The 12,337-nt window shown below is 41.2% G+C and overlaps 1 protein-coding gene across 1 annotated transcript in view; it reads right to left on the bottom strand.

Moving 5' to 3' along the window:
- Positions 1 to 1,344: 1,344 nt before the first annotated feature.
- Positions 1,345 to 12,337, bottom strand: part of KCNQ3 (potassium voltage-gated channel subfamily Q member 3) — a 318,729-nt gene continuing 307,736 nt past the window's right edge. Inside the window, exons 13-15 of the mRNA XM_038390679.2 lie at positions 11,912 to 12,010; positions 11,176 to 11,260; positions 1,345 to 10,231 (exon numbers count right to left, since the gene is read on the bottom strand). Of these exons, the coding sequence (XP_038246607.1) occupies positions 9,494 to 10,231; positions 11,176 to 11,260; positions 11,912 to 12,010 (922 nt within the window). The 3' untranslated portion in view covers positions 1,345 to 9,493. The remainder of the gene's footprint in view (positions 10,232 to 11,175; positions 11,261 to 11,911; positions 12,011 to 12,337) is intronic.

Here is a 12,337-nt window from a genome sequence, read left to right as displayed (position 1 = left end):
GCCGCATTTTGGGTGATTTTTTTGATGTGAAGACATGCCCATAATGTTTACATTGTGAATATTATATTTTACATGTAACTTGGCTATATTTTAATAGGCTAGCAGCTGTTTTGAATTTCTGGTTTTCTATTCTTAATACACTACTTTTCCTATTAAATGTCTGGGAGTAACTCATATTGCAATTGAACCAAAAGAGGATACAGATATTGGGGCCAATCCCACCACCCAGATCTCAATGGGATAACTTGCAGGAGCAAGGAAAGGGCTCTGGATCAATCCTGCACCGATGAAGTTGAAGGGAACTTTGCCCCTGACTTCAGCTGGGGGCAGAATTAGACCCTGTGTTCCTCAGACTTGCCTGATTCTAACACAGATTTTTTAAAATAAATGAAATTCCTCCACATGATAATTGAAATTTCTATTTATTAATAAGTGGTGCAAGTTTTTAAAGACAGAACATAAAAAATCAGGTAAGAAGTATTGTTTGCATAATATATTGAAATAAACATATTAAAGTTGTTCAAATATCAGACAGTGCCAGAATATAAATTACACATACAGTTTAAAAATTACAATAAATAATATTATAAAGAGCACTAAAGGTCACTTGTATAAAAGTTGTGTTCCCTTGTCAGCCAGAATCTGAATAGCATCTTTGTAGCCTGGAGAAAATTTCAGAGGGCAAGGCACAAATACTAATAATAATCATATGCCCTAAACTACAAAAGAAAATGCAGTTGGCTATGTAACCTTACATCTTAGCATGTTCTTAAGAATGAAAATTGGATCCCACTTCCACTGTTTTGCCTCATGTAACTACACTAGAAATGCTTAAAAAGCTGCTTGTTTAAGGATCAGATCCTGCAGCCTAAATTTTCAAAAGTGACTTGTGATTGTGCAGGGCCTCAATTTTTGGGGTGCCCAAAGTAAGACACCCCAAAGTGGCCTGATTTTCAGAAGTGCTGAACGCTGGTCCACTCAAAATCAAGCCCTTCAAAGGGGTCTTAAAATGGGCACCCCAAAATCAAGACAACTCCAAACTCACAAGTTACTTTGGAAAATCTAGGCTGCATTCCTCGTGCATCTGAAACGCCAAGCTAACTCAATGGAAGTTTGTGGTGTCTAAGGATGCAAGATCTGGCTCTTCAACACATATTTTGCAGTTACAGGGACAAATTCAGTCCTGGTGTCAGTTTCCACTGTAATCCACAGAGTCATAACAGAGCTGAATTTGCTCCTTAATCTGCATTTTCTGACCAGCCCTCCCCATTCTAATCCACACGACCCTTATGCTCACATGAAGTCCATCTGAAGTCAGTAGGATTCCATGCAAGTGTGAATTAACATGCAGGATCCTGGGCCACAATTTGCAGCAATAAAACCTTTCAACTATTTCCTCCTAGTGAAACCTGAAACAATGCAGCAAAGATACAGACAAAAGCAGAGCAAACATAACCCAAAGTCATTTTAGGGACGGATCTGGTGTCCTTCCACATGCTAAAGTCCTATTAATTTATATGGGATTTATACATACTAAACCACTATAGAGTCAAGCCTAAGAAAAGCCAATAGTCATTATTTAAACTTATAATTAGATTTTTCTTAAAGGAACAAATTCCATAAATGGACCATGAAACTGAGTTCAATAAAACAAAATAATTTTCATGGCATGTGCACCTGCAATAATGAAACACTTTAAATTTTTATCTAGGGAAAAGGAGTTTAGATGACAATAAAGCTGCAAGGATAGCTGCACAATGTAAACAGAGATTACCTTTTCAAAAAATGATATATGTGCTTTAGTTGTTAGAATCAGCTTAAAAAATACCTAACAAAAATGTGCCCATTTCAGGAGGAATCATGCCGAGAGACTGAATCCATAAATAAAGAGATTAGCAGTTTGTACCGTACAACCAGGACCTTCCCCTGCTCCCATTGAAAGTGAGGTTAACCATTGACTTCAGGGAGAATGGGTTAAAGCCCTAAATACTTGCCAATTATGGAAGATGAATACAGTGAAAGTCATATTGCAAGAAGCATTGTTAAGCCTCGAAATAGATGCTTGGTCCCTAGTAGGCATTAAAAGTTAGCAAAGCATGGATTCAGACATTTAATCCTATTTAAGGTTAATTATGTAAACAAAGAGTCAGTGTCAGCCCAGACTCAAAGAAGGCCTGACCCAGCTGTAATTGCTAGCAGTAAAACCAACTCCAGGTGCTAACAGAAGAATGGTGTAAATCCACTTCACTCCTGCTATGAAAATTAATGCTGCTTCAGATGCCACTGTCAAGCCAAATATTGAGCAATGCTTCTCTATGTGGAGAGCCTATTCTACAAAACAGCCCATGGCTTTTTAAGTACTGCTTTAATGCAGGCTAATAATCCTGGCTACTGTCCTTTATTTCAACAGAGCACAAATATCATGTCACTTCTGTGGTAAATGTACAAATGACAACTATTAACCCTACTCCATTATAGTCACATGATTAGAACCTAGGTCCAGATCCTCAAAGGCATTGAGGCTCCTAACTTCCATTTGGAGCCTCGTTACCTTTGAGGAACTGGGCCCTTGTTGCTAGTTACATTATCCATTAAGAAAAGGCACGTGGGGCTAAATTTTCAGACTTTCAAATTTTCAGAACAAGATTTCCAAATTTCTTCAATTTTACGTGAACATGCAACCCCTCTTACCCCCCCCCCCACCACACACACATTTGAATGCACAATCAGGAAATGTACACACAGTATCCTATAGACAGCTAACTCCTCGACTTGCATATGCAAAGGCCAGTCTGCACACACAAACCTGGGATTCATACGTGATTCTGGTGGGCACAGTTTTGGAGAAAGGTTTTGAAATTTTTGATTCACAGGGCCAGCACAGTTCATGTAAACTGGTGCAGCTCTATTAAGTTGAAAAGAGATATGCCAATTTACACCAGATGGGGCGGGGCCATAAAGGACATATTTGATAATACACAACAAGTGCAGAGTGGTTAAGTGTCCCTGAAGATTACTTTGTAGTTACACTTAGCAGTACAGATGGCTTCAGGATGCAAAGTTTGAAATTGGACTTTCCCAAAAAGTTTGGGCCTGAATGGGTCTGGGATCTTCGTTTGGTCCAGACAGAAGACTCAGGGTTTGGGTGCTTCTCTGCTGAGTAGGCAAAAAAAATATTTAGAAACTAACCTGCTTTTCTGGTTTGGACAACAGGAGATAGTACTTCCTTTTTCATTATTATGCCACTACCTACTATTTCCTGTTCACCGTATCCTATAAGTAAAGGGTGATATTTGTAGACTGTAAAATATAGTATTACAACTTTTGGCCAATTCTAGAGATCCTTTCCTAGTTTTTCCTCAGTCTTTGCTCAGGCTAATTTCCACTGATTTGATGGTTTGCCTGGGTAAAGACTGAGCAAGGTCCCCCCCTCCACACACTTCTTAGCCCCTTGCTAGTCAAAGTAAATGGCCCTGCTTTATTTAGAAATTATACGCTTTTACATTGTGATTTTAATGCTGTGCAGTGTCCCGATTCTAACTAACTGGCACAGTCTTACTTTGATAGGTGATCTACATATTTTAAAATGTCTTTATTTTCCACTGGTCAGCAATAAAACCTGCTAAACCTGAAATGATAAATTATTACAGGCTAAATTGAGTGGGTGCAGGCATGTGCTGATATGCAAAAGCAGCATTTATGTACACCCATAGTCTCTACCCAGCTGCTGTTCCATGCAGAGGACTTTCTGCACAGATTATTCCAAAGGGGGGAGTGAGCTGTGTCAGATCTGTGAGGTGTGATGGACAACAAACATTAAAATGCACTAACCAGACCTCCTGAATGCAGAACTCGGCCTCCTCTCACCTCTGTTACAGAAGACCCCCAGATGTCAACTCTGTGTACTTCAGAGGAGCCCAGCAGTTATGTCCTGCCTAGCCACATATTTAATTACAATCAATATTAAGAGACAGCCCTAATTTGACTTTGAGAATATCATTAATATTTCATGGTGTGGCTGCGCTAGCCTTACCCTGTGTTTCCAAGCTATGCATTGCTTTCCCCTTTTAAACAGTAAAATTCTCCAATGCTGCATATCAAGTCTAATCAAGGCTCACAGCACAGTGTTGAAAGTTCAACTTTAAGGCAATTCAACTACTAAGTACAGACGTGGTAGGGTAGTCAGTGATATTCCCCTTCCCCTCACCCCTTTAGGACTACATTGTGATACATATACATGCAAAACTGGCTAAATCAAACCCTTACCCTGACTTAGTTTGTTTCCTTCAAATAATGTCCCCTTAAGATTAAAGTATTTAGTTTGTTTCCTTTTTTACAGAGCATTCTGTACTCTATTTCACATTCCGCTTTTTTCTAAAGAGTACTGTAACTCGCTGTAAAATCAGTAATGTGTCTAATATTCACCTAGATTGAACACTGAAAAGGTTTAGCTCTATATTACTATACTGGTTTATGTCTAGACGGTAGCTTTTAAGGCCTGAACTGCAATGCAGAGGGATGAAATAAAGTGGTGAGGAGTACAGAGGTGCACTGCATTAGCTGCAGTCAGTGGATACATTCTGAACCACGTTTTCCAAAGCGGCCTCTAATTTTGGGTGCCTTCGGATTTGGTTGCCCAGTTTTAGACACAAAGGGCCTGATTTTCTGAGGGACTGATCATCTACAACCTCTGAAAAATCAAGGATATTTGTCTTGTAACTAATAACAGACAATTTCATTCTGTCATGGATCAGTGAAATAATTAGAAACAGATGCAGAGCTTTTCCTGCAACCACAGAAGGGACAAATCCATTACCATGCATTTGTGTAACGTAAAGCACAGCTTTAAGTTCAACGCTGGTACTTCCAAGAATCATTGAGCCTGCCTAGAAAACTTGTGAAAATGCCCTAATTGAAATCAATTCTCCCTATGACAGATATTTTCTCTATGTCTCTAATTTGGGGTGTGTAATGGAACCCAGCACAGAACATCTGTTGAGATCAATAGCTGTTCTGTACACAAAATGGCTACAGAAATCAGGCCTCATGTCACTACAGCCATTAATCTAAGAACAGAACATCCACACATACCAAGCCCCCTTTTTAGCTGGTGTAATAGGCCCAGCTCCATTTACTTCGATGGAGCTAGGCCAATTTACACTAGGTGAGGATCTAGCTCACAATGAGTTTGTCACCTGAAGTCATTAACAGGACAGATCCCCAGCTGGGATAAAATGATGCCACTTCATTGATTTGAGTGGAACAAAGACAACTTGCGCTAGCTGAAGAAGTGATGGATTATGATTTCAGGAAGCAGCAGCAGGAACAGATGAACTCTTGAGGAAAAAAAGATCCTATATTCTTTCAAATGGTTGTGAAGAATGAGAAAAGACAAAAGCCCCCCTCATCCCCCCCCAAAAAAATCTAACACACAAGCAGAATGGTTCCTAAATAAAATGATTTTCATGAGGTACCAGCAACTCTTTGAAGTGTCAATAAATAGACACAATGATAGACAGGCAGAAACCAACATGGAACCTTTCCCCTGAAGTGCTGAATATGTAACATGCATGTGCGAAACCCTGCGGCAGGAGCACAGTGGAAAACCAGGCCAAAGTATTTCACTACCCTGCTGCAGGACCACGTGCACTAACATTGCTAAGCTTTATCGCTACAGGATGGTCCTAGCAACACAAACAACGGTCAGTTCATTGTGGCTTCTGTGGGCCAAATCCTTAAGTCCTTACTCAAGCAAAGCTTTCAGTGGGCCCAATCTTGAGGACCCTAACTTAAGGGTCAGATGGTGTCTGGTTCCCATGGGGGTGCACAGTGAAGGACAAGTGTAGTGATGGGCAAGGGTCCTGCAGCTCTAGCTCTACTCCCAGGCACCAGCCAGCAGTGCTGGGTTGCTGTCTGGATGGAGGATAGGAAGTTGCACCTCACAAAAGGGTGCAGAAGCAGGTGCATGGATCTGCCTGGCTACTGGCTCCAGGAAAAACATTCCTACCTGTTGGTGTTCCCCCTTGGGGATGCTAGCTCCACACTGCCCCGGCTCTCCTAAATTGTACAGTCTACACCTTAGGTTTCACTCTGTTCTTACTTGATCAGACAGCCACAGAAGAGCTTTGCTTGAGGAAAGACTGCACAACGCCTCAGCGTATGGGCCTGAAAGCTTAGCATCCATCATTAGGGAGCCCCTTGTGGAAAACACAGAATCATGGCTGAGTCACTCGTTATATAGATACAACCTGTTAGGCCACCCAGCTGACCCTCTCTCCTCATGCAGTGCAGTCCCTAGAGTCTACTGAGGATAATGCAGTAAAGGTTGTGATTGCAACCTCTCAGTAGCCCTGTGATGGCAAATCAGTTGTTCGGGTAAAGGGGAGGGCATGGGGCAGCTAGGCAGGTTGTCATCACAAGATAAGGTGCAATTACAGTGATGGCCAGCATTAACTTCCTTATTAACAGGCAAGATCTAGCAGGAGTCACTGTGATAGCTCAGGTTTCAGATTAGCAGCCATGTTAGTCTGTATTCGCAAAAAGATAGCTCACTGTCATGTTTCATATTATGTTCCAGTGAGATAAAGAGTAACCTCTTGATATATTTTGCAGTAACTCGGTAGTCCTTGTTGGTCATCACTCTAATACTGAGGACCAATTCCCATTGCTAACCCTTTGCAGGTGTGTATGGAGTAACACAGAGGCACACACCTTCAAAGGTTGTTAGGCTCCTAACTTCCACTGAAATCAATGGGAGTTAGGGGCATAAGTACCTTTAAGCAGGGCCACCCAGGGGGCGGGGGGCAAATGGGGCAATTTGCCCCACACCCCGCAGGGGCCCCCACGAGAGTTTTCAGGGGCTCCCACGACAGTTTTCGGCGGCACTTCGACGGCAGGTCCTTCAGTGCCACCGAACTCACCCGGAGTGAAGGACCCATCGCTGAAGACCCACCGCTACTTCTTCCACTCCGGGTCTTCGGCGGCAATTCGGTGGCGGGGGGGTTCTTCCACTCCATGCCTTCGGCAAAGTGCTCCGAAGACCTGGAGTAGAAGGACCCCCGCCACCGAAGACCCCAGGCCCCCTGAATCCTCTGGGAGGCCCTGCCTTTGAGGATGTGGGCCAGAGCCTGTGCGGCTCCACTACATAAGGAGTGAACGCATTAGGATCTGGTGATGAGTCACATCTGGTACATGACCCCCTGCACAGCTTGGAGCTCTGCTTCACAGCAGCTGCCCTGCCCCAGCACACAGGGTATGCTTGAGCAGGCCAGATCTAGAGTATACATCCTGGTTCCTATTCTCCACTATTCCCTCAGTAGTGATGACTCCAGCCAGTAGGCTGGAACATTTTCCAAGTGGTTCCATTGTTGCCCTGTGGCCATATGGGAAAGTTTCTTTCCTCACTCCCTCTCAAAAAGCTGCTGTGCCCAGTTGAGATACCTGGATGGGGCCGGGGAATGGATCTGTCCATGGTCGTGGCATTGTTTAGAACTATGCTATTAAACGTGTCATACATTTATTTAGATTAGTCCGTTTACATAAGAAACAATAGGCCATTTCCTGCCAACATCCTGAATGTGGAACTCCCATTAAATAGTGTAGATGTACTTTGCACTCCTAGTGTGCCTTACATCGGTGGGTCTCAAAATGCTCAAAACCATGTGAGGTATGGAAGTATCATCCCCATTTTACAGATGGGGAAACTGAGGCACAGAGAAATTAAGTGACTTACCCAACATGACATGACTCAGTAAAAGAGCTAGGAATAAAACCCAGGAGTTCCCTACATTAAACACACTTTCTTTTGCAGCTGATGGTAGTTTTGTACCAATCTCAGTGGGAAGTTTGGCCCTATTACAAATAAATAGAATGAGCAAACTATTTTCTACAAAATAAGATTGATTGTAATCACACTAGTGGTGGTTTTATAACCTCCGATGGAGATTTTCAAAGCATGATTTGCATTAATGGAATACATGTTTCTAATTCCCTCAAGTGGCTTTGCAAATCTCAAACTGTCCCTAATTTCTGTTTTACACTGCATTTGATACACTGATACTTGTATGATAGGGGACATGAGAACTCTTTCAGCTACAAAAAGAACAAGAGTACTTGTGGCACCTTAGAGACTAACAAATTTATTAGAGCATAAGCTACAGCTCACTTCATTGGATGCATAGAATGGAACATATAGTAAGATATATATATATATATACACATACAGATAAGTTAGAAGTTACCATACAAACTGTGAGAGGCTAATTAGTTAAGAGGAGCTATTATCAGCAGGAGAAAAAAACTTTTGTAGTGATAATCAAGATGGCCCATTTAGACAGTTGACAAGAAGGTGTGAGGATACTTAACTTAAGGAAATAGATTCAATATGTGTAATAACCCAGACACTCCCAGTCTCTATTCACACCCAAGTTAATGGTATCTAGTTTGCATGTTAATTCAAGTTCAGCAGTTTCTCCTTGGAGTTTGTTTTGGAAGCTTTTCTGTTGCAAAATTGCCACCCTTAGATCTTTTACTGAGTGGCCACAGAGGTTGAAGTGTTCTCCTACTGGTTTTTGAATGTTATGATTCCTGATGTCAGATTTGTGTCCATTTATTGAATCTATTTCCTTAAGTTAAGTATCCTTATATTTCTTGTCAACTGTCTAAATGGACCATCTTGATTATCACTACAAAAGTTTTTTTCTCCTGCTGATAACAGCTCATCTTAACTAATTAGCCTCTCATAGTTTGTATGGTAACTTCTAACTTATCTGTATATATCTATATCTATATCTATATCTATATCTTACTATATGTTCCATTCTATGCATCCGATGAAGTGAGCTGTAGCTCACGAAAGCTTATGCTCTATTAAATTTGTTAGTCTCTAAGGTGCCACAAGTACTCCTGTTCTTTTTGCGGATACAGACTAACACGGCTGCTACTCTGAAACCTTTCAGCTACAGCAATTATGTTAAATCAGTAACACACTTTGATCTGACCTTTTCCCTGCTAAAATTTTTGGAAGATTCTGGCTAGTCTGGATAGAGAATTATTCACTTGCATTGGAAAACGGGCATTGATATTTATATATATTTCCACATGAGAACATTGCTCCTGAAACTATTTTTACTTTGTTGCTCTGTTTAAAAAAAGTAGCATGAACCATCACATCTCACCTGGCATTGCTCTAACCCTCATTATATTGAAGAAAATCAGATAGATATGTATCATAGAAGAAATTAGCTGTACCATTTATATAGTGTAAAGTCATGCAAACCATGCTCAAAACTATGCTGCTTAGTTTTGGTAGCATGAAAAAACTGCATTAGTAAATTGTATGAAATGTGCAGAATGACTACCACTAATATCACATGCATCTTATGCAGCCATCGGTGTTTTGAACTAGTAAGCTTTGGGTGTACAGTAAGTGAGATATACAAAGTATGTTTACATTACATGGAGAAGTCAACCAGTGGACCCCACACAACCATTTTTAAACTGGCTTGTTTGAAGGGGTCCATATTGAATCTGAAATCCCATCCCCTGTTGAAGACAGAGGCATGGAGCCACTTGGTGTAAAAGGGTCAGTATCTGTGTCTGTTTCGCCCTCTGCGAGGTAGCGTTTCTCTCTCATCCAGGTTGATCCCCCATTTGGGCCAAAAGGGAAGTCTTCTTTGTCTTGGGAGATACTGAATCCACTCGGGGAGCGTTCAAGCTCCTCGTGGTTGACGGAAAGAAGGGATAATGGAGTGTCACTGTCTCTTGTCAAGCTCCTTTTCTGCCTTGGAGATATCCTGTCAGAACTGGGGCTCTGCAGGTCCCCTGGGGACTGGTACCTAACTCGGGAGTCTATGAATGTGAGTATAGGCAAAACTGTCGGCCTTTCTGCATATGAAGTCGAAGAAGGCACGGCCTGCAACTTGCCAGAGTTTTGCCCACCTAATGAAAAAGGGCATGAATAATTCATTGGATCCTGTGCTAAGAAACCATATGGACTGACTTTGTGTACTGGAACCTGGTGGAAGTTATAAGGAGTTTCATGAGTGCAAGGCTCCGAGTATTTGTAGATTATGCTTTTCAATTCAGAGTATCTGTTTTCCTCTCTCTTTTCTTGTGCTGGAGAGGCAGCTTCTTTCAAAGGACACAATTCAGTGACTTGTACTTGCAGCTGCTCCATATGTTGCAAGTGCATATCGACTAGAAAATCCAGTTTCTTCCCCATGTCGTGAACCTGAAAAATAGCAGTTGTGAGATTTCAAATGGTTCATGGCTGGTCATTCAATGTAACAAACACCAGTTGTTTCCACTGGCATATTTTCCTCAGCAATGATATGCTACCACTGTCACCAAGGCAGCTACAGAAGAATGCTGTGGTTTTCTCATTGGAACCTGTGAGTGCAAAGTGTGTTTTAGCTGCCTGATCCATTGACCTGAACTTTTTTTATCTGACTCTGTGAATTCTGAGAGAGCAAACTTCTTTCTTTTTTTCAGGACTCAGTCAGTAGTTTAAGCCCAGAAAATATAAATAGTGATCAAAAGTTGTTGCCATGGTCTGAGTTCTGTTCCCAATGGGCAAGTGTCCATATCACTAAGACCCACATCATGATTAGTAGCTTTTATTGTCAACCACAAGAGAAAGGCCAAGGACTGAATTGGCCCTGGACACTGAACTCCTAGTTGTTGCTTCTGAGTGAGGGTTAAAGCTCAGCTTGACTTCCTTTTCTTGTGGTAACAATTTGTGTCTGCATTTTTACATCCACAAATAAACTGCTGATGAAAATCCAAGCCATTGCACATCCACATTTTTTTGCACACACAGTCATATTTTTAGAAGTGCAAGTGCCTTGACCTGCATGGACAATTCAACTACAGGCACAAAAAGGCACCTCTCAAGTAGAGGCCATCCTTCTGAATACCCTATCACATCAGCAAAAGGAGTATCAAGTACAGACAAATATTCAGGGATATCCCCAAAATCTAAGCGCCAGATCTGAACAATGATGAGTTTTGAGGAGGTAGGAAATTTGGATTGAAACTTCATGGCATGGTCCCATTCCACCAACCAAAATGAAGATGCACCAACTGCTTTGTAAAAACATGCACTATTCACTTAACTAGCAGCTTCATGGAAAACTAACATAAACGTCTTCTTCTTTTAGTCCTGTAAGTACATACCTGTCTTTCAACTTTAACAAATTTGCCCATCATACTTTGGTCTTCAGTATCTGCTGTGGATGCTTTGGCTACATATTGTTCATTTCTAAAAGGAACCAACAGTCTTGTTAGCACTTCATGTTCCATTTTATTACAGTAAGTTATTTGTGTAAGATAACAGAAATAAAGGCTTATTCATTATTATTATTATTTTAGCACCTAGGAACCCAAGTCATAAACCAGGACCCCATTGTGCCAGGCGCTATACGAACACGGAACAAAAAGATGGCCCCTTCTCCAAAGAGTTTACAAGCCAAGTATATAAAAAACTTGACCTGACTAGCTACCATGTCACTCCAGTTTTACGTTGCTAAACTGGTTTAGAGGGAACCAAAATCAACAGAGCTACACTGGAGTAAAACTGGATTAGCCCAGTGGTGAATCAGGTTCACCATCCAATGTTCTTATACAACACCTTCAACCCATTACAGAACATCTCGTCTTTTTTCTGCTATCCCTATTTCTGAGCAGTTAAATTAAGAGAAGGATGTTTGTCCAGCATGTAATTTGTCAACCAAAAATCCACTATTTTATGATAACATATGCTCATTCCAACTGAAAGCATTTCACATTCAACATCTGTTAACATGGTAGCATGTTGGTTAGGTGACTGAAGTAACTGCAAAAATTTTAGGACATGAATGGCCACTTTATTTCTATTACAGCCTGCACAAAATATTAAGCAGAATAACTTCACCTGGGAGATTGTTGTGAAGGGTAAGAAAAAGCTCCTCCCTTCTGGGATTTCTTATGCTTGGGAGTAGATGGAGGTCCAGGGGTAAAAATCATATCTACTCTGAAAGAAGAAAAGAACAAGATATGATAAACATGCACAAGGTCTTCTTTAAATACCTACAGGAAATGAAAACTGCTCAGTATCCCTCCAGCAATCTATATCTCAACAGTACAATGAGGGAGTGAGTCTAGTGTTAGGGCAATAGACTGGGATTCCCAGCTCAGCCACCGACTCATTGTGTGACCACAGGTAAGTCACTTAGGCCACAATTTTCAATCTTAGGCATTTAAAAATAGCATGAAAATCCATATTTATGCACCTAAATTAATGGCTTGATTTACAGAAATACTCAAAAACAGCTGCTGCTCCCAGTGATTTCAGTGGAGA

Source organism: Dermochelys coriacea, chromosome 2 (assembly GCF_009764565.3).
Source record: "Dermochelys coriacea isolate rDerCor1 chromosome 2, rDerCor1.pri.v4, whole genome shotgun sequence".
In the NCBI taxonomy this organism is placed as follows: Eukaryota; Metazoa; Chordata; order Testudines; family Dermochelyidae; genus Dermochelys; species Dermochelys coriacea.
This window is presented reverse-complemented; position numbering and strand designations above follow the sequence as displayed.